At 37.4% G+C, this 22,711-nt stretch overlaps 1 protein-coding gene across 1 annotated transcript in view; it reads right to left on the bottom strand.

The window, feature by feature from the left end:
* Positions 1–22,711, bottom strand: part of slc12a10.1 (solute carrier family 12 member 10, tandem duplicate 1) — a 37,244-nt gene that overhangs the window by 2,465 nt on the left and 12,068 nt on the right. Inside the window, exons 8-26 of the mRNA XM_033983645.2 lie at positions 19,752–19,862; positions 18,304–18,415; positions 18,086–18,216; positions 15,332–15,416; positions 13,415–13,572; positions 12,163–12,270; positions 11,957–12,080; positions 11,056–11,157; positions 9,817–9,972; positions 8,702–8,801; positions 8,520–8,631; positions 7,639–7,773; positions 6,412–6,518; positions 6,253–6,335; positions 4,581–4,649; positions 3,991–4,095; positions 2,887–2,998; positions 1,463–1,549; positions 1,238–1,373 (exon numbers count right to left, since the gene is read on the bottom strand). Coding sequence (XP_033839536.1) covers positions 1,238–1,373; positions 1,463–1,549; positions 2,887–2,998; positions 3,991–4,095; positions 4,581–4,649; positions 6,253–6,335; positions 6,412–6,518; positions 7,639–7,773; positions 8,520–8,631; positions 8,702–8,801; positions 9,817–9,972; positions 11,056–11,157; positions 11,957–12,080; positions 12,163–12,270; positions 13,415–13,572; positions 15,332–15,416; positions 18,086–18,216; positions 18,304–18,415; positions 19,752–19,862 — 2,133 coding nt within the window. The remainder of the gene's footprint in view (positions 1–1,237; positions 1,374–1,462; positions 1,550–2,886; positions 2,999–3,990; positions 4,096–4,580; positions 4,650–6,252; positions 6,336–6,411; positions 6,519–7,638; positions 7,774–8,519; positions 8,632–8,701; positions 8,802–9,816; positions 9,973–11,055; positions 11,158–11,956; positions 12,081–12,162; positions 12,271–13,414; positions 13,573–15,331; positions 15,417–18,085; positions 18,217–18,303; positions 18,416–19,751; positions 19,863–22,711) is intronic.

The following is a 22,711-nucleotide window of genomic DNA, read 5'->3' as shown; positions in this document are numbered from 1 at the left end:
GAAAGAATAAACTCAAAAAGAACGTGTGGTTTTAGATTTTTTAAAATGGCCGCCGTCACTTTGGTCATGGCTCATTGAAAGAAGGACAAGAGTTTACAGCTGACGACAAAACAAAGGCTGGATACTTTGAGAAGTTTCAAACTAAAATATAAAAAGTTGAGTTATTTCACTTTTTTTCTGCTATATTATTTCATATTTCTTCACATATTTGACGTTTTCTGTGCGTGTATAAAATGTAGAAAAATAAAAATAAAAAAAAACACTGAATGAGAAGGTGTGTCCAAACTCAGCGGTGGAACATAACACAGTAAAAGTAGTAGTAAAGTACTGTAGTTAAGTAAAGTACAGACACCTAAAAACTCCACTTAAGTACCTTTGACAGAGGGTAAAAAATGTTGGTATCTGTTCTTTACTTAAGTACATTTTAAAGAGGATACTTCATACTTTTACTTCACTACATTTGAGAGCAGTATCTGTACTTTCTACTCTTCTACATTTTTGAACTGGACTGAAAAGTAAAAGTATTTTTTTTAATTATAGTTTAAGACCTACTTAAAAGGTTGAGGGTTTATTTTTAACACGTTCATAATTTATTTTTAATATGTTCATAATTTATTTTTAATATGTTCACAATTTGAAATATACAAATAAAAACAGCCAGAATAAAAAGATCAATTCAGTCGTTTCTGTTGAACAAAATTCAGCTTAAATCTTTATCAAAATCACCACATTTGAAGCTTAATGAGACTCAAAATCTGCATGAAATACTTGTACTTTTTAATCTTAAAGTACATTTTTAAACACGTACTTTAACGCTTTTCCTTAAATAGATTTTTTCATGTGATACTTTTACTTTTACTTGAGTGTTTTTTTGCTCCGGTATCTGTACTTTGACTTAAGTAACAAAAATGCGGGTAGTATATATAAAATATCCGTACATAAATGTGATTGGTCAGTCACATTACAGTTTGTTTATTTATTTATTTATTTATTTATTTATTTATTTATTTATTTATTTATTTATTTATTTATTATTTATTTATTTATTTATTATTTATTTATTTATTATTCATTCATTCATTATTTATTTATTTATTTATTTATTTGTTTATTTAAAAGGGGACAATGCACATTAATCAACATTACAAAAAAAAAACAAAAAAAAAAAAACAACAACAACAAAAAAAAACAAAAAAACACTGAAACTACCAATAAAACACCAAAACCAGCGCCTGACCTTAAGTTTGAACGCCTCAAACTCCTTGTCCGATATTTTCCAGGGGAAGTCTTGCCTCAGACCCTGCAGAGAAACTCCATCCTGCTGTTCATCGTACAGCCTGAAGGGGGCGACGCTCTCCACAAACCTGTTCAGACTATTAACCATTGAAGAGACACAGAAGTAAACAGAGTCAAACACACGGGCACGATACAGTTTCGAGTATATTTTGAAGTTTATTTGTACTTTTTTGTCAGCGGGCGCTTCTCGCTGTCCGTCATTACTATAACGTCGTTGAAATCCAGACGGAAACGCTTCAGCAGAGCGAGCATCCTGCAAATATAGTCGCGTATGAGTAGATTAGAACAGTTTTGCTCATTGACCGTCTGTATAAATGGACATAGCTTCTAAATAGGAAGTGAGCAACTGGCTTCAATTCGCTTTCTATAGAAAATCCGTCGCCCCTCCCTCTGTACCTGCTGCTGTCAGACTCATAATTTTGGTCTTTAAATGTTCGTATTAACCCGCTCTACATGATCCTGGTGTTTTTATTTCACTATTTTGTCTCTAAATCAAGATATAAACATTAATAACAGACAAATCAGACGCTTTCTTCCCCCTGAGGTCGCTCCTGCTAGCGTTAGCAACAGGTTCTACTGCTACACCTTCGCTAGAATCATTTGGATCATTTCAAACCTGGAATTATTGCCAATCTCTGCTAAACAAAAGGTCAAATGTAGCTGTTAACTTGGGAAATACCACCTGATGACATCACGAAGTGGAACAGAGCAGTGTGAATGAAACAAAACACAACATTATAACATGACTTAAACCTGAAAAGAGTTAATTTTGTGTAATATAGGACCATTAATGTAGATTTGATTGACATTTTTAATTGAAATTGTCACTATTATATTGGGAGTTATCACAATTATCGATTAACTATTTTCTCTTGACAATAGAAAAAATAATAATAATGATCTTAAATGTATTTTGTATCCAGTGGAGGTCAGACTAGTGAATTCTCCGTAGTAAAAAATGAAAATCCCTTTTGTCTATATTGCAAAGTAACACTGGTTGAAGGTTCTATATTACACAAAACTGACTTATGTGAGCTTTAAGTTGTGTTATAATTGTGTTATCTCCTCAAAAACAGACCTGGAGTTGTGTTTTGTTTCATTCACACGTTTGTCTTCTTCTCCCAAACTGAAAACGCTCTGTTCCACCTTGTGATGTCATGAAGTGGCAGTTTTAAGATCCACAACTATTGAACTCATTCCGTCTTCGATACTCTGGAATAATGTTAAGTTGTTGCGTTTTTGTTTTAGCTTTTGTTCCGTTGACATTGTAAATAAAAGGTCTTTAATATCTGCTGGTGTGAAGCAGTTTAAATGAGGCTAAAACGAAAGTTCAAAGTTTGACAATTCCAGTGTTTTTTAAGTCGTTTTAGTGAAGGTTTATGGAGTTTAAAAACACAGTGGAGCACTTCCTGTATTACCGCGTGACATCACAAGGTGGAACAGAGAGCAACTCAGCCTAAATATGCAGGATTTGTGTGTTAAACGTGTGTGAATGAAACAAAACACAGCTCCAGGTCTGTTTTTGACGAGGAAACATCAGAACATAAATCATAAAACAGTGTGACATTGGCCCTTTAAATCGACACCTACTCGTTACGTCCGTCCTCCATGTTTTGCTCGTCTCCCAGGATGAAAACTCGGACTTTGCTGCGGCGCCATCTCTTCCTCCTCGTCAGCAGGTACGGCACCAGCAGAGTCAGACCTACGACCATTTAATTTTTAAGTTTACGATCGTTAAAGCTGAACTGTGGAACTTTTCTGACGGTACAGTAGCGCTGCCATCTCGTTTTCTCCATGCAGATGTAATAGATTTGCCTGGAATCTTCAACAGTATGATATAAAACGTGTATCTATCTCCACGGAGACAAGCGGCGGACGCACCGGGCCGAGTTACAGGTCAGATCTGTGGACAGGCGAGCCCACTCACTGTAGCAATGCAGTGTTTTCAAGGTATTTTTGAAGGATAAATGCCTGTATTTGAGTAAGTACTACAGAGAGTTTATTGCCAAACAGTGGAACATTCTATGGAAAGCAAAGCAAAGATGAGATTAGGAAAGTTACGTAGTCCAACTTTAAATCTACATCATGACTTAATACGACATTTGTGACATTTTTTTCTTAACAAAACTGCAACTCCATAAAGTGCACCTTAAGATATTGTTTCCTTTTACTGTTTTGAACATGTTTTGTAACAAGTTTTTGATGCTCAGACTCTCTCCTCTCTTTGCTCTCCGTGCTAAGTCACTCTCCCTTCAGAGCGCTAACACAACACAATCACCCGCTAATGAAACTACTGCACATCACATCAGGTTTGTCGAGTTGTTGCGTACAGTTTTGTATCGTGTTTTTGTATATTTATGGAGGATAGTCGTGCGGGAGCGTGGGTGACGTAGACTTGTGGGCGGAGCCTCGTACAGAATCTTACAGCTAAACGTAAGGAGGGTTCAAATAGGGCCCGGGAGAGATCGCTAAATGACTCAAACATGCATGGATGATGATGTTTTTGATGAAGGAACAGCGTTATAACATTGATTTTGCATAATACCCCCTCGGCGTGTACCTATAGCCATAACAAAGGACTTTTATGTGCCTTGAACCTCCTCGTCCTCCTTCTTTTCTCTAAAACATTATCTTTTGAATGGGGAAAAAAGTGCTCAAAATGTTGCATAGAACCATAATCTGAGACGCACTGACCTCCATCGTCTGCGATCCAGTAAACGTCAATGGTCTTCTTCCCCTGATCGTTCTGGAACACGGTTTTGACCTGATCGCTGCTGCCTTTATCAGACATGTCGTCCGCTTTAAGGGAAATAGTGACACCAGTTATCTTAAAGGCACTGTACCTCATTTTTACTGCCTTAAAAAGAAAAAAAAAACAACAAAAACAACAAAAACAAGCTAATTTTAAACAGTTTGCCGTGGCCCAAAGTTATCCCTCACTTACCTTGTGTCATCATGCAACAACTAGCATGCTAACAGTGCACTTTCTAATTACTGGACACCAAAATGCTTTCTAATTAGATGCAGGCAGAAAACAGCAGACTTATTTTGACCTCAAGAGCAGCTTTTGGAATATATCTGCACGGAGACAAGACACGTTTTACTCAAATACACAGAAAAAACTCCGGTGCTGATTTTGTTGTCATTGTACTAAACTTTTACGTAGGCGACAAATCTAAGCTGCTCTATTTTGATTTAAATTATTATGTGGATCTCAAGGAAATGTAAAAATTAAAATGAATCTTACATAAAATATTCTGAATGTTTTTTGTTTGTTTTTTTACCTGAGTCTCTCTCTGGAGATTGCTGGTCCTCGTTTTCAGTGGGTTCATCAGGTTCAAAGCCCGAGTTCACTGTAAATAATAAAATAAAATGTAAATCTACAGAATCACAGCACATTTTGATACATAAATGTGAATGTGGGTTTGGGCTCGTGTATTCAGAATAATTAAATAATTATGACATTTTATTTCTGTCTGTTTAATAATTTGATCCATAAATTGTCACAAACCACAGTTGGTTTTGGTTTATTATTATTATTATTATTATTATTATTATTATTATTATATTTTTATTAATTTGTTAATTTTTATTTAATTTAACTTCTATGAGGTATTAAAGAGGAGGTATTTACTTTTACGGGGTATTAAAGAGGAGGTATTTACTTCTATGGGGTATTAAAGAGGAGGTATTTACTTCTATGGGGTATTAAAGAGGAGGTACTTGCTTCTATGGGGTATTAAAGAGGAGGTACTTGCTTCTATGGGGTATTAAAGAGGAGGTATTTACTTCTATGGGGTATTAAAGAGGAGGTATTTACTCCTATGGGGTATTAAAGATGAGGTATTTTACTTTTACGGGGTATTAAAGAGGAGGTATTTACTTCTATGGGGTATTAAAGAGGAGGTATTTTACTTTTACGGGGTATTAAAGAGGAGGTATTTACTTCTATGGGGTATTAAAGAGGAGGTATTTACTTCTATGGGGTATTAAAGAGGAGGTACTTGCTTCTATGGGGTATTAAAGAGGAGGTACTTGCTTCTATGGGGTATTAAAGAGGAGGTATTTACTTCTATGGGGTATTAAAGAGGAGGTATTTACTCCTATGGGGTATTAAAGAGGAGGTATTTTACTTTTACGGGGTATTAAAGAGGAGGTATTTACTTCTATGGGGTATTAAAGAGGAGGTATTTACTTCTATGGGGTATTAAAGAGGAGGTATTTACTTCTATGGGGTATTAAAGAGGAGGTATTTTACTTCTATGGGGTATTAAAGAGGAGGTATTTACTTCTATGGGGTATTAAAGAGGAGGTATTTACTTCTATGGGGTATTAAAGAGGAGGTATTTACTTCTATGGGGTATTAAAGAGGAGGTATTTTACTTCTATGGGGTATTAAAGAGGAGGTATTTACTTCTATGGGGTATTAAAGAGGAGGTATTTTACTTTTACGGGGTATTAAAGAGGAGGTATTTACTTCTATGGGGTATTAAAGAGGAGGTATTTACTTTTACGGGGTATTAAAGAGGAGGTATTTACTTCTATGGGGTATTAAAGAGGAGGTATTTACTTTTACAGGGTATTAAAGAGGAGGTATTTGCTTCTATGGGGTATTAAAGAGGAGGTATTTACTTCTATGGGGTATTAAAGAGGAGGTATTTACTTTTACGGGGTATTAAAGAGGAGGTATTTGCTTCTATGGGGTATTAAAGAGGAGGTATTTACTTTTACGGGGTATTAACTGTAACACCTAAAATATTTAGATCACCATGTTCCTTTTATTGTTTTGAAAATGCTGTATTTACCATAAACAACTCAACTGTAAGTCTCAGGTTTGTTTTTGACATACTCAGCCCCGCCTCCCTTTGCTCTCCACGCTAAGTCACTCCCCCTTCAGAGCACTATCACATTACAATCATCAGCGGCCTGTTTAAAAATATTAACTTTTTTTTTAACCTTCAGAGTCAAACTGGTCCAAGACGTCCTGCCCGTCCATCATCCTCAAGATGCACAGGCAGAAGTTGGAGTCAAAAGTATCACTAAAAACAAAAATAAAAGTTTTGATTGAATATTTTGGAGCGACATAAGTAAATCATTTCTCTCTTTTGTACTTACTAAATCATGTTGGTGTAATCTTCGATGGTTTCTGGAGTACTTTCCCTCCAGTTTGACTTGAATCCCAGGACTAGCGTGTTTGGCTTTAGCTTTCCAAGTCCAGACGCCTTTAAAAAACAAACAAACAAACAAACATAGTATAAGCTTATTTAAAGGTGCATTATGTAACTTTTTTGCTAACGTAGCATGCTTGTTTCATGAAAATATTGCCGTTTTGCCTGGAATCCTCCACAGTATGGCATTATTACTGATCTGTATCCATGGAGACTGTCGGCGGAATTGGCTCTGTACACTGTAGCATGCTAGCTAGCTCACTGCGTCTTAAAGCTAACAGTCATTTTTATTAAAATCAGAAAACCTCTTGAAATTCAGTGTTTTAATATTCATTACGCTTCAAAATTAGCATTAGCGTTAGCATTGAGACACAAATCATCTCTCTTCCTCATAGAGATAAAATCGGACAGGAAGTAGGCCTACAATTGAACAGGAAGTAGGCCTAAAGTTGAACAGGAAGTAGGCCTAAAGTTGAACAGGAAGTAGGCCTAAAATTGAACAGGAAGTAGGCCTAAAGTTGAACAGGAAGTAGGCGTAAAATTGGGCAGGAATTAGACCTAAAATTGGACAGGAAGTAGACCTAAAATTGGACAGGAAGTAGGCCTAAAATTAGACAGGAAGTAGACCTAAAATTGGATAGGAAGTAGGCCTAAAATTAGACAGGAAGTAGACCTAAAATTGGACAGGTAGTAGACCTAAAATTGGATAGGAAGTAGGCCTAAAATTGGACAGGAAGTAGGCCTAAAATTGGACAGGTAGTAGACCTAAAATTGGACAGGAAGTAGGCCTAAAATTGGACAGGTAGTAGACCTAAAGTTGGACAAGAAATAGACCTAAAGTTGGACAGGAAGTAGGCCTAAAATTGGACAGGTAGTAGACCTAAAGTTGGACAAGAAATAGACCTAAAGTTGGACAGGAAGTAGGCCTAGTGATACTAACGGTGAGGGTGCTAATGTGCACAGAGTTAAAAATACAGGTCAGACTTTTGAGCGCTAAAAGGACTTATATGTGAACTAATGCAAGTTAGATGAGTTCAATTGCAAACAGTGGAACATTCCAGGCAAAAACAACAACAACATCTCCCAGACAAAAAAAAACAGGTGGCAGACCCCACGCCAAAAGGTTGCTCAGTGCAGCTTTAATTCAATTTGAGTCTCTAAAATTGTGCTTTACCTGCAGTAAGAACCTCGCCCCCTCTCTGAGGCTGTCACTGCTGAAAGGTGTGTAAAACGAGCGCACTTTCCTCTGGTTCAGCCACTTAACCAGCCAGTCTGTGGTTTTGGGGCCGCGAGTCTTTCTGTCCTGCTCCTAAATGACAAAATTAAAGCAACACACGGTAATAAGTATCTTTAAAAGTTCTGTATTACACCAAACTGACTCTTTAGACCTTTTAAGGTTATAATGTCATTTCCTTATCAAAAACAGACCTGGAGTTGTGTTTTGTTTCATTCACACATGTTTGAGTCACACTTTATTATTCGTCTGTTACATCTCCAAAGCTCAAAATGCGACGTTCCACCTTGTGATGTCATCAAGTGGTAATTTTCATGTTAACAGCTACATTTTACCTTTAGTTCAGTTGAGATTGGTAATTCCGGGGCTGAAATGATCCAAATGATTCTAAAAATGAAGGTGTGCGGAGTTTAAAAACACAGTGGAGCACTTCCTGTACTACCACATGATGACATCACAAGGTGGAACAGAGCGTTTTCTGTTTAAGATCCTCACACCTGCATATTTAGGCTGAGTTCTTCTCTGAAACTGGAACTAGAATCATTTGGATCATTTCAGCCTTGGAAATAAACCAAAACGTAAAAGGTAGATGCAAACTCGAAAACCAACACTTCGTGACATCACAAGGTGGAACGTCGCATTTTGAGCTTTGAAGATGTAACAGACTAATAATAAAGTTACTCAAACACGTGTGAATGAAACAAAACACAACTCCAGGTCTGTTTTTGAGGCAGTAACAGCGTTAAAACACGACTTAAACCTCACGAGAGTTTTTCAGAATAGGTCCGCTTTAATATCAGATCATTCCAGCAGTGACTTACCGTGAGAATATCTCCACAGACCATGAGGCTCACGTGTTTTGTAAAAGCACCGACAAAGTCCACAAGAGCAGGCCTCTGGTTTGGAGGTCCAGTTAACACCATGCACTGCGGCCTGAGGAGGAAATACACGTCATACACAACATAACTATGAATACTGCAGTCGTCAAAGTCTGGTTTCTTACCTAAAGTTCTTGACGTGGTCTTCAACTCCAGACAAGGCGACGGAGTACGAGAGAGCCATGTTGTATGTACCAGCCTGAACGGACGAGCCCCAGTTCACCTCTGCAGATAACACATATAATTTAAAAAGTACTCCATGATTGTTTCTATGGTTACAATAGAGAAAAGCAAAAACTGTATAAAGAAGCGTTCAGTCAAATGAAGCTCATCGAGGCTGGTAGTTATAGGGGCTGTGAGTATCATAGCAACCAAAGAGCCAATCTGGAGCGAGGCTGTTGAAGGTAACACCTCTTCGCTTAGCAACGCTGTCAATCAAACCTGTTGCTAAGGGGAAAGAAGGTGCCTGATTTGTCTGTTATTAATGTTCATGTCTTGATTTACAGACACAATAGTGAAATAAAAACTCCAGGATCATGTAAAGTCGGGTTAATACGGACATTTAAAGAGAGAGAAGGGACACGGTTTTTCAATAGAAAGTGAATTGGAGCCAGAGTCGATGGAGCAGGAAGTGCACCCACGATCACTTCCTGTTTTGCAGGTTAGCTACGTCCGTTTATATATACAGTCTATGGGGAAAAGACAAATCCAACCATCAAAATTACAAATGTACCATCTTTTCCAATTAAATATTTATCTCAAAATTATAAAATGTCGCTTTGAATCAGAATAAAATCATTAATTGAAAAAGGATGAACTGAGGACCATTCCATTGTGACCGTTTTCCATTATGTAACTTTTCTTGTGAAGAGTTCGCCTCCTTGTTGTTTCCATGGAGATGTTATAGCTTTGACGGGAATGTTCCAGACTATGACTTTAAAAATATCTATTGCGCACTTACTCAGTTGCAAGTTTTTAGTTAGTTTTTTTTAGTTTTTTTTTTTATTGCTACGAGATACCGCTGTCCATAGATCTGACCTGTAACATAGTCTGACAACCTCTCATGTTTCTCTGGTATTATATTAGTTTAATGTCATACTGCGGAACATCCCTGGCAAAGAAATAACATCTCCATGGACACAAAAAAGTCGCAACAAAACCGTGCAAATAGACACCAGCGCTGCGTTTAAATGGAACAGTTTTAAATAAATGTGTAAAATAAAACAAAAGCAGGACTCACTGGGCTTGGTGTAGTTGACGTATCCGAAGAGGAAGAAAATGATCCCGAATGTGACGAGCGCCGCCCACCAGGTGAACAAGAACATGAGCACGACGGAGATCACGGCTCCGAACAACGCCGCCCATTTACTGTAGTAGTGAAACGCCGGCCGCCAACCTGCAGGGGGCAGCACACAGCAAAGGATTATTATCAACATGTTACACAAGTGTTATGTTTTAGTCATTTTTAATCTTATTTTTTAACAGTATTAATCTTATACTTTTACTCCTACTTGAGTAATGTTTTTATTGAAGTAACAGTACTCTTACTTGAGTAAACGTGTGGGTTACTCTAGTCTATAAGTGACAAAGACTTTATGTCGACAATATGAAATGATCTGGACTTTAGTGTTTCTTGCAGCTCCTTCAGATATGATTTAGTTTAAAATACAGGATTTTTTTGTATTATTTCATGTTTAGTCCTTCAAATTACTTTAATTTTAAATTATAGATCAGATATTTATACTATAATACTTTTAGTTTTGTTTTGTTTTTTCTTACTGTAACTTCTTGAACTTCTATTTGAGCAATATTATTTTTGAAGTAATGTTAGTCTTGAGCATAGTTTTTGGCCACTGTATCCACCTTTATAAATGAACATAATAATAATAATAATAATAATAATAATAATAATAATAATAATAATAATAATAATAATAATAATAATAATAATAATGATGATGATGATGATGATAATAATAATAATAATAATAATAATAAACAGAATAATAATAATAATAATAATAATAATAATAACAATAATGATAATAAACAGAATAATAAACATAATAATAATAATAATAATAATAATAATAATAATAATAATAATAATAATAATAATAATAATAATAATAATAAACTTAAATCTCTAAATAAACATTAAAAAAAAAACCTAACCGCCTTAAAGATGCTGGCTGACCTGGAGAATTTATAGAGTTTTACATCTTTATAAATAAACATAATAAAAACCCTAGCCCTGTCAAAGATGGCGGCTGACCTGGGGAGTTTGTACAGTTTTATAAATAAACATAATAAAAACTGTAGCCCTGTCAAAGATGGCGGCTGACCTGGGGAGTTTGTTCAGTTTTATAAATAAACATAATAAAAACCGTAGCCCTGTTAAAGATGGTGGCTGACCTGGGGAGTTTGTTCAGTAAATAACATAATAAAAACCGTAGCCCTGTTAAAGATGGTGGCTGACCTGGGGAGTTTGTGATGGACGCGTGGAAACAGCTGAAGTTGATGAGGCCGTAGGAGCAGAGGAAGAAGTTTGAGATGAGAGCGGCGATCGTGTTGAGCTCAGCTACAGAACAAGAGAGAGGATCAAAGATTTAATTAAATATATGACATTTCACTGTTGATACTTTGCAGCTGATGTCATCAACATTCTGTGGTCGTGAGGTAGGGGGCGCTGCTAACTAGAGGCACTGCTCTGTCTGAAGTTCTGTTACTCAGGTTTTAATCTGAGCTTTATTTAACACAATCTGACCAGAAAACGTGTGAAAACCACTGCAAAGAGAGATCTTAAAACTTCCTCCGCAGCGTTTGCTAATGTGTACATTGTATCACCACGGTAACTGCTGAAGATTCTACCACTGCAACATACGTAGAACCCTCCTGCACGATGTCACGGCAAAGTATCAATATTCAAAACCTTATTCTGATTCTGATTACTGCTGAAATACTGTGTGGCGACATCACGTGAATCCTACAAGTGAGAGTTTTTTGCGTTGAAAATCAGATACTAATCGATACTAAAACGAGTATCGAGACTAGATACACATTTGAACAGGTATCGATACTAAAAAAGTCACATTCATGGACAGAAATGAAACTTTCCTGATCGGTTTCATCTTGAGTTTTATCAGAGCGCATGATTTAGGCCTTTAAGATCTTTTAAAACGATCATTTGGGTATTGAGTCTATTCCTCGGTATCGAAATCGAGTTTAAAATCTTAGTATCGTGACAAAATACTAGCAAAAGCAGAGCAGTGGGCGGGGATACAGGGTAGGTGCTTCAAATACAGGACTATACAGGATTCCTCAAACATATAAACCCGGCAGGAGTTTCATAATACGTCCCCAGAAGATTATGTACTCACCGATTAAAATGAACGCAATGGAGATGATGAAACAAAGTAAATAGGCTCGAAGGGGCTCGTTGTTTTTGCCGTATCCTTTAGCGAAGAAGCCGATGTAGGGGTAGAGGTTGTCCTTGCAAAGACACTGATAAAACAACACACGAGTCCGTTACTTCACACGTCTAGAATGAAATCTGTGTGAACTAGTTATGAATATGTGTTACTACCTGGAATACTTTGGGAGCAGAGACGAGGAAGCCCAGAGCGGACGATAAACTGGCCGCGAAGACTCCGGCCGTGATGAGGTAATAGTATCCGGAAAGCTGCCCCAGTACCTGTAAGAAAACGCACGTCGTGTTGTAATTTCAAACATATCGTGTGACCTCATCGAGTTGCGGGGGCGATGGGAGATTAGTTAGTCATCTCCTTTTTAATCTCTGTGGTCGTTTTCAAGTTAACAGCTACTACCTTGTCCTCTGTCGTGCGATCCTAAGTGTGATTTCTCATGTATTAGCATCCTGGCTAGCTCTATTGTTCTCTTTGTTTCCTTTGTTTGCTTTGGGTCTGCCGAGGATGGAGTTATTGATGGGGGAAAGATGATGTCTGATGCCTCCATTCCCGTCTTTCTTAACAAAAATTGCTTCTTTGACTCTGCCGGTTGACGGATTTTATTTTCCAAATGATTCTAAATGATTAAAAACACAGTGGAGCACTTCCTGTATCGCCACACGATGACATCACAAGGTGGAACAGAGTGTTTTCAGTTTGAGAGAAGAGCTCAGTCTAAATCTGCAGGTTTGTGCGTTAAACATGTGTGAATAAAACAAAAAAAAACAAACAACACAACTCCGGGTCTGTTTGCGACGAGGAAACGACACACTGTTCGTCTTCCGATCCGAAGGTTGCCGGTTCAAATCCCGCTCTCAACGTAAACATTATAGGTTGAGTGTTCAGATCGATTGACCCACAGGTTGGCGGTGCAATTACAGCTAAAATGAATACTGTCATTGTGCCTTTGGGCAAGACACTTCACCCTCAGTGTCTGTGTGCACCGGTGTGTGAATGTGTGTGTGAATGTGTGAGTGGTTCCTTTGCTTTGAGTGTCCCAAAAGGTGGAAAAGCACTATATAAGTAAATAGTTTTTCTACAACAATATTGACCTTATTAATATTAACCGCAACTAAACCGCACTTTCTTTGTAGTAGAGCTTCCAATGGAGGATTAGGGAAAAGTTTCGTTGCTAAAATATGATATAAAGTCGGTTGGTTCGTGTCAAAGGTTCAAACTTTACGTCCAACAACAAGTCGACACTGCACCAATTCTCCTGGAAGCTTTAAAACGCCTCTGTAGTCCCTAGAAAACTTATTTGCCGTCAAGATCGGCAGCTCTGTGCAAAATAATACAACCCAAATGACGATGGCGGCGCCCACGGCAACAGGACAGGACAGGCCTACATTTAAATTCACGTGTTTTCTGTACCTTTACGCTGTTAGCCAGTCCGTATTCGCAGGACTGGGACTGGATACATTCGGTGAAGTTCCACCCGTATTTACAGCCCAGACCCACACATCCCTCTGTGCTGTTTCCAGTTATGAAATCTGTGATGTTCCCAGAGGCGTCGCGCACGGTACAAGCACCTGGAACACACAAAAATATATGTCTAGTATCTAGTTTAAGGTCCTATATTACACAAAATGGAGTGTAATGTAAATGCAACTACTTTTTCATCCTGCTAACTAACCGTTTATATATTTATTGCTTATTAAAGTTACAAACATTGCATATGAGTTTGCATAGATATGAAAAAATGTCTGTGTAACTGTGTCTCTCCTGATAAACTGATATTTTAAGACAGTCATACCTTTTAATTTACTTTGCCGCGGCCACATAAAATGACGTGGCGGCCCACATTTTGCCCACGGGCCTTGAGTTTGACACATGTGGTCTAAGGTCTAAAAATACAGAGCGAAATGGGAATTGTACTAAAGTGTTAAGTAATATTTTAGTGAAAGCGTTGAGCCTGTCACGACTGCAGCGGCTCCTCCTTCAGTTGAGTTTCATTCAGACCTTTGGCTTTTATTGAACCGTCTGTGATTATCCCACTCATCCACAAAAGCCTTACCTTATATTTATATCTTTAAAGGTGATATAACGCGCAGTGGTGGAGGAAGTACTCAGTTTGTTACTTAAGTAAAAGTACAGAAACCGGAGCAAATAAAAAAAATAAATAAAAAAATACACAAGTAAAAGCAAAAGTGTCACAGGGAAAAATTGACTCAAGTAAAAGTATCAAAGCAACTGTTTAAAAAAGTACTAAAAGAGTAAAAAGTAAAAGTATTTCACGCAGATTTTGAGATGTAATAAAGCTTCAAATGCAGTAATTTTGATCAAGATAAAAAAACAATTGAATCAAGAGTTTTTATTTGTATATTTTTGTTTGCTTGAATTATGAATGTGTTAGAAATAAAACAAACAATAATAACAAATACTTAAATAGTTAAAAATGTCCTGGAGTAGAAAGTACAGATACTGCTCTCAAATGTGGTGAAGTAAAAGTAAAAAGTATCCACTGTGAAATGTACTTACTTAAACACGGTACAGTACTACTTTTACTTTGTTACGTTCCACCACTGTGTAAAATATTGATGAAACAAACGTGTATTTTTGTATCTCTCTGCACACAAACACGTCACATACGCAGAACTACACAACTCAGTGTTATGTACTTATGTATTTGTGTTTATTTACTACTATTTACTGAGACTTTGGTGACAAGTATTTAGCAAAACATAACTATCGTTTAACTATAAATCACACTTTTTTTCATAGTTTGGCCGGGAGTGTGACTTTTATGTGAAATACATGATTTTTTTTCTTTCTTTTTCTTTTTTTTTTGGCTGGTGCGACTTATACTCCGGCGCGACTTATAATCCGCCGCAATTTATACTCCGGCGCGATTTATATGTAAAATATATGCTTTTTTCTTTCTTTCTTTTTCTTTTTTTGGCTGGTGCAACTTATACTCCGGCGCGACTTATACTTCGGCGCGACTTATACTTCGGCGCGACTTATACTCCGGCACGATTTATACTCCGGCGCGACTTATACTCAGACGCGATTTATATGTAAAATATATGCTTTTTTCTTTCTTTCTTTTTCTTTTTTTGGCTGTTGCAACTTATACTTTGGTGCGACTTATACTCCTGTGCGACTTATACTCCGGCGTGACTTATACTCAGACGCAATTTATATGTGAATTTTTTTTTTGTTGTTGTTTCTTTTTCTTTTTTCTTTTTTTGTCTGGTGCGACTTATGCTCCGGTGCGACTTATACTTCAGTGCGACTTATACTCTGGACAATACGGCAATAACACTGAGAGAAATCACTGTGCCTCACCAGCGGTCAGAGCAATGGCCAGATAACTGAACGTGGTCCAGAAGATGGCCATTAGCGTCCCTTTGGGGATGGCAGACATAGGATCCTATAGAAGAACACAAAAAGAACACAAAACATATTCAATAAACATTACACTTATTCATTTGGCAGGGCGAATAGGACAACAGCGCCCCCTTCCCAGCCTCACTGTTAGCGTCACTACTTCCTGTGCTATTGTATCACTATGAGGTTTTTGCTGAGTCACAGTGAAATGAATAAATATTTAAAGATCAGGCAGTGGACAGAGTTTTATGTGGAAAATACCTCAGAGAGAATGAGAATGAAAGCAACAGAGCGCCCCCTAAGGTTTCCTCAAGAGAAGTCACTGTCAGGGTTTTTTTGGGTTTTTTGGGTTTTTTTTTGGTTTTTTTTTGTTGATTTAACTAAGGCAATATAATGTTCAGGTCAGGTCAGCCATATTGCAAGGTATTTCACTTCTTTGGGGTATTAAAGAGGAGTATTTTACTTCTATGGGGTATTAAAGAGGCAGTATTTTACTTCTATAGGGCATTAAAGAGGAGTATTTTACTTCTATGGGGTATTAAAGAGGCAGTATTGTACTTCTATGGGGTATTAAAGAGGAGGTATTTTACTTCTATGGGGTATTAAAGAGGAGGTATTTTACTTCTGTGGGGTATTAAAGAGGAGTATTTTACTTCTATGGGGTATTAAAGAGGCAGTATTTTACTTCTATAGGGCATTAAAGAGGAGTATTTTACTTCTATGGGGTATTAAAGAGGCAGTATTGTACTTCTATGGGGTATTAAAGAGGAGGTATTTTACTTCTATGGGGTATTAAAGAGGAGGTATTTTACTTCTGTGGGGTATTAAAGAGGAGTATTTTACTTCTATGGGGTATTAAAGAGGAGGTATTTACTTCTATGGGGTATTAAAGAGGAGGTATTTACTTCTATGGGGTATTAAAGAGGAGTATTTTACTTCTATGGGGTATTAAAGAGGAGGTATTTACTTCTATGGGGTATTAGAGAGGAGGTATTTCACTTCTATGGGGTATTAAAGAGGAGGTATTTACTTCTATGGGGTATTAAAGAGGAGGTATTTACTTCTATGGGGTATTAAAGAGGAGGTATTTACTTCTATGGGGTATTAAAGAGGAGGTATTTACTTCTATGGGGTATTAAAGAGGAGGTATTTACTTCTATGGGGTATTAGAGAGGAGGTATTTCACTTCTATGGGGTATTAAAGAGGAGGTATTTGACTTCTATGGGGTATTAAAGAGGAGTATTTTACTTCTATAGGGCATTAAAGAGGAGTATTTTACTTCTATGGGGTATTAAAGAGGCAGTATTTTACTTCTATAGGGCATTAAAGAGGAGTATTTTACTTCTATGGGGTATTAAAGAGGCAGTATTGTACTTCTATGGGGTATTAAAGAGGAGGTATTTTACTTCTATGGGGTATTAAAGAGGAGGTATTTTACTTCTGTGGGGTATTAAAGAGGAGTATTTTACTTCTATGGGGTATTAAAGAGGAGGTATTTACTTCTATGGGGTATTAAAGAGGAGGTATTTACTTCTATGGGGTATTAAAGAGGAGTATTTTACTTCTATGGGGTATTAAAGAGGAGGTATTTACTTCTATGGGGTATTAGAGAGGAGGTATTTCACTTCTATGGGGTATTAAAGAGGAGGTATTTACTTCTATGGGGTATTAAAGAGGAGGTATTTACTTCTATGGGGTATTAAAGAGGAGGTATTTACTTCTATGGGGTATTAAAGAGGAGGTATTTACTTCTATGGGGTATTAGAGAGGAGGTATTTCACTTCTATGGGGTATTAAAGAGGAGGTATTTGACTTCTATGGGGTATTAAAGAGGAGTATTTTACTTCTATAGGGCATTAAAGAGGAGTATTTTACTTCTATGGGGTATTAAAGAGGAGGTATTTACTTCTATGGGGTATTAGAGAGCAGGTATTTCACTTCTATGGGGTATTAAAGAGGAGGTATTTACTTCTATGGGGTATTAAAGAGGAGGTATTTACTTCTATGGGGTATTAGAGAGGAGGTATTTCACTTCTATGGGGTATTAAAGAGGAGGTATTTACTTCTATGGGGTATTAAAGAGGAGGTATTTACTTCTATGGGGTATTAAAGAGGAGGTATTTACTTCTGTGGGGTATTAAAGAGGAGGTATTTACTTCTACAGGGTATTAAAGAGGAGTATTTACTTCTATGGGGTATTAAAGAGGAGGTATTTACTTCTGTGGGGTATTAACTGCTCACGCATAACAAATCTAGATATCTAAACGAGTTACGTTTAATTGCTTTGAAAATGCTATGTTCGCTTCACTTTCGTTTTTGATGCTCTGAGTCTCCCCTCCCTTTACTCTCTATGCTAAGTCACTCCCCCTTCAGAGCACTACCACAACACAATCAGCACATTCCACTAATGATAATTTGTCAAGTTGCTGTGTACAGTTTTGTCTCATGTTTTTGTATATTTATGGAGGATTTTCGTGTGGGAGCGTGGGTGATGTAGGCTTGTGGGCGGAGCCTCGTACAGAATTTTACAGCTAATGATAAGGAGGGTTCGAATAGGGCCCGGGAGAGATCGCTAGATTACTCAAACATGCATGGATGACATCTAAATCCTCTTTAGACATGTTTTTGATGAAGGGACGTCATAACACCATTTTCCATAATATCTCCTCTTTAAATAATAATCATTTTTGGATTTTTGGAGTGAGTTTTACCTTCAGATCTCCACAGATGTTGACTCCAGACAGAATCCCAGTGGCTGATGGGAAAAAAATGGCAAACATTTGGAAGAAGTTGCCCTGTGGTCCTCTCCAGTCTGGCATCAGGTTTGTCAGAAAGATGTCCGCTGAAAAAAACAAAACAAAAACAAAACAAAATGACTCTACACGTTTACAGCGTTTAAGTCGAATATTCGTTTATGTCAGTTACAAACATTGATAACTGAAGATTCCCACGGCTTGTTTTTCTTTGGGCGCAGGGATGAACGTGCCCACGAAGTAGTTTGCAAACGACACCAGCAAAACAATGAAGAATAAAATCTGGGTCTAAGATGAAGAGAAAAAAAGAGGAGAAGACGTCAGTGTAAATGGTGTAAATGGTACTGCGACTTATACTCCAGAACGACTTATACTCCAGAACGACTTATACTCCAGCGCGACTTATACTCCAGCGCGACTTATACTCCAGCGCGACTTAAGTTCAGCGCGACTTATACTCCAGCGCGACTTAAGTTCAGCGCGACTTATACTCCGGCGCGACTTAATTCCGGCGCGACTTATACTCCGGCGCGACTTATACTCCAGAGGGACGTATAGTCTAGAAAATATGGTACTCCACTGCATTTACTTGACTTTTGAAAGAAACTGTACATTTCCAGCTGCATACTTTTACACCGACATGAGTAAGGTTTTTATTGAAGTATCAGTACTCTTACTCGAGTAAAAGCTGCGGTTCCTCTTCTCACTGTGAGTAAATCTAAAGTGACAAAAACTTATGTCAACAATGTGAAATGATTTGAACTTTTGTGTTTCTAGCAGCTCAGATGTGATTTTGTTTGTCTCATTTGTGTGTTTGTACTTTTTTACTTCTTATTGAGTAACATTATTTTGAAGTAACGTTACCTTAGTACATTACCTGAGTACATGCTCTACCACCTCTGAGGTTAAGAAGGAATATGGGTTAAACTGAAGCTGTTACTAGATATTAACAAAATCTGTGTTTTTGTTTTTTATTAAAACAAACACAAAGACTTTTCATATTATTTTTCTGAGCATAAACAATAAAACTTTAGTCACTTTAATCAATTTAACATAAAAAATGTTGAATAACTCCCTCAAACATTTTTACCGCACTTTCATAGCACATTTAATTTCAACTAAAAATGTTTAAATGAACCACCACAGAGTTTTCAAAATGAGACTACAATAAAATAAAGAAATCCACGTGCATATTTATAAATAAGACGGCGCCAACTATATTTAAATTTATAGTTTGATTTAATTTATAGTGAAACAAACATGTTCTTGAGGTGTGGGGGCGCCATTGTTAAAACTCTCCCACATTGACACGACTTTAGCCCCTCCCCCTTAGCTGCCCCGACCAAAAATGCCTGGAGCCGGCCCTGTTCACTTCTGTCAGTCTGTCCCAGGGCAGCTGTGGCTACAGTAGTACCTCACCTTAAATTGTAAAACGACTTTGAGCATCTGGAAAAGTGCGACGTAAAAAAAACTCCAACAGCTCTAGTTTGTAAAGTGAATGTAATCTGAGGAGTTAATGATAAGGTGAACAACTTCCTGGTTCCACCTCATGACATCATCGGGTGGAACTGAGTGATTTGAGGTTTTAGAGAGGAGTTTGTACTTTAAAGTGAACAGTCCTTACCTTAGACTCCCACTCCATTCCAGCCAGAGAGATGAGCAGAAGAGTCGTGACCGTGAGGATCCCGATGATACGAACGTCGTTAACATCGTCCACCATCTGTGAGTCAAAGTCCTGCAAAAACACAACAGAATACAACACATGAAGTACTCAGGGGAAGTACAAAGAGGGAGTATTATAATACAACACATGAAGTACTCAGGGGAAGTACAAAGAGGGAGTATTATAATACAACACATGAAGTACTCAGGGGAAGTACAAAGAGGGAGTATTATAATACAACACATGAAGTACTCAGGGGAAGTACAAAGAGGGAGTATTATAATACAACACATGAAGTACTCAGGGGTAGTACAAAGAGGGAGTATTATAATACAACACATGAAGTACTCAAGGGAAGTACAAAGAGGGAGTATTATAATACAACACATGAAGTACTCAGGGGTAGTACAAAGAGGGAGTATTATGATACAACACATGAAGTACACAAGGGAAGTACAAAGAGGGAGTATTATAATACAACACATGAAGTACTCAGGGGAAGTACAAAGAGGGAGTATTATAATACAACACATGAAGTACTCAGGGGAAGTACAAAGAGGGAGTATTATAATACAACACATGAAGTACTCAGGGGTAGTACAAAGAGGGAGTATTATAATACAACACATGAAGTACTCAGGGGTAGTACAAAGAGGGAGTATTATAATACAACACATGAAGTACTCAGGGGTAGTACAAAGAGGGAGTATTATGATACAACACATGAAGTACACAAGGGAAGTACAAAGAGGGAGTATTATAATACAACACATGAAGTACTCAGGGGAAGTACAAAGAGGGAGTATTATAATACAACACATGAAGTACTCAGGGGAAGTACAAAGAGGGAGTATTATAATACAACACATGAAGTACTCAGGGGTAGTACAAAGAGGGAGTATTATAATACAACACATGAAGTACTCAGGGGTAGTACAAAGAGGGAGTATTATAATACAACACATGAAGTACTCAGGGGTAGTACAAAGAGGGAGTATTATGATACAACACATGAAGTACACAAGGGAAGTACAAAGAGGGAGTATTATAATACAACACATGAAGTACTCAAGGGAAGTACAAAGAGGGAGTATTATAATACAACACATGAAGTACTCAAGGGAAGTACAAAGAGGGAGTATTATAATACAACACATGAAGTACTCAGGGGAAGTACAAAGAGGGAGTATTATAATACAACACATGAAGTACTCAGGGGAAGTACAAAGAGGGAGTATTATAATACAACACATGAAGTACTCAGGGGTAGTACAAAGAGGGAGTATTATAATACAACACATGAAGTACTCAGGGGTAGTACAAAGAGGGAGTATTATAATACAACACATGAAGTACTCAGGGGTAGTACAAAGAGGGAGTATTATGATACAACACATGAAGTACACAAGGGAAGTACAAAGAGGGAGTATTATAATACAACACATGAAGTACTCAGGGGAAGTACAAAGAGGGAGTATTATAATACAACACATGAAGTACTCAGGGGAAGTACAAAGAGGGAGTATTATAATACAACACATGAAGTACTCAGGGGTAGTACAAAGAGGGAGTATTATAATACAACACATGAAGTACTCAGGGGTAGTACAAAGAGGGAGTATTATAATACAACACATGAAGTACTCAGGGGTAGTACAAAGAGGGAGTATTATGATACAACACATGAAGTACACAAGGGAAGTACAAAGAGGGAGTATTATAATACAACACATGAAGTACTCAAGGGAAGTACAAAGAGGGAGTATTATAATACAACACATGAAGTACTCAAGGGAAGTACAAAGAGGGAGTATTATAATACAACACATGAAGTACACAAGGGAAGTACAAAGAGGGGGTATTATAATACAACACATGAAGTACTCAAGGGAAGTACAAAGAGGGGGTATTATAGGAGGAGGAAGGAGGGAAGAAAGAAAGGAGAAAAGAAGGAAAGAACGAAGGATGGAAGGAGGGAAGAAAGAAAGAAAGAAAGAAGGAAAGAACAAAGGATGGAAGGAGGGAAAAAGAAAGAAGGAAGGAAAGAAACAAAGAAAGAAAGAAAAAAGAAGGAAGGAAAGAAAGAACGAGCGAAGGAAGGAGTGAAAGAAGGAAGGAAAGAAAGAACAAAGGAAGGAGTGAAAAAAGAAAGAAGGAAGGAGGGAATAAAGAAAGAAGGGAGGGATAGATGGAGGGAGGAAGGGAGAGAAGAATAAAAGCCCATATTACACTATTTTCTGATCTGTGTTAAAATGTTGTTTCCTCAAACTGAAAACTCTCTGTTCCACCTTGTGATGTCATCAGTGTGTTTTTAAACTCCACACACCTTCATTTCTAGAATCATTTGGATCATTTCAGCCCCGGGAATTGCCCAATCTACTACTGAACTAAAGGTAAACGTTAGCAGTTAACTTGGAAACTACCACTTGATGACATCACAAGGGGGAACAGATCATTTTGAGCTTTGGAGATGTAACAGACGAATAATAAAGTGCGACTCAAACATGTGTGAATGAAACAAAACACAACTCCAGGTCTGTTTTTGAGGAGGGAACAACATTATTACATGACTTAAAGCGTCAATATGTTTGTGTAATATAACATCTTTAAAGGCGTTAATTAGTTTCACTTTCGTTTTTGACACAGTTTGGACATGGACATGTACGAACCATAAGAGTTTAATGAAACACATTCTGACCTGACTGGAACAACAAAATGTGAGCTGATTTGTGCTGGTAAACATGTCCCTCTCAAATAACATTACAGTCAAGCTAGCACTAGCACTAGCATTAGCATTAGCATTAGCCACTCTCACCTAACACTCAAACAGGACCAATGATCATTTGGATGGTTCATGTTCTGTTTAAATTCATTTTATATTTCCCCTTGAGTTTTCAGACTCTTAAACCTTTTTGTTTCAC

Source organism: Periophthalmus magnuspinnatus, chromosome 18 (assembly GCF_009829125.3).
Source record: "Periophthalmus magnuspinnatus isolate fPerMag1 chromosome 18, fPerMag1.2.pri, whole genome shotgun sequence".
NCBI lineage: Eukaryota > Metazoa > Chordata > Actinopteri > Gobiiformes > Gobiidae > Periophthalmus > Periophthalmus magnuspinnatus.
Note: the sequence above shows the minus strand (reverse complement) of the source record. Positions and strands in the feature narration are given on the sequence as shown.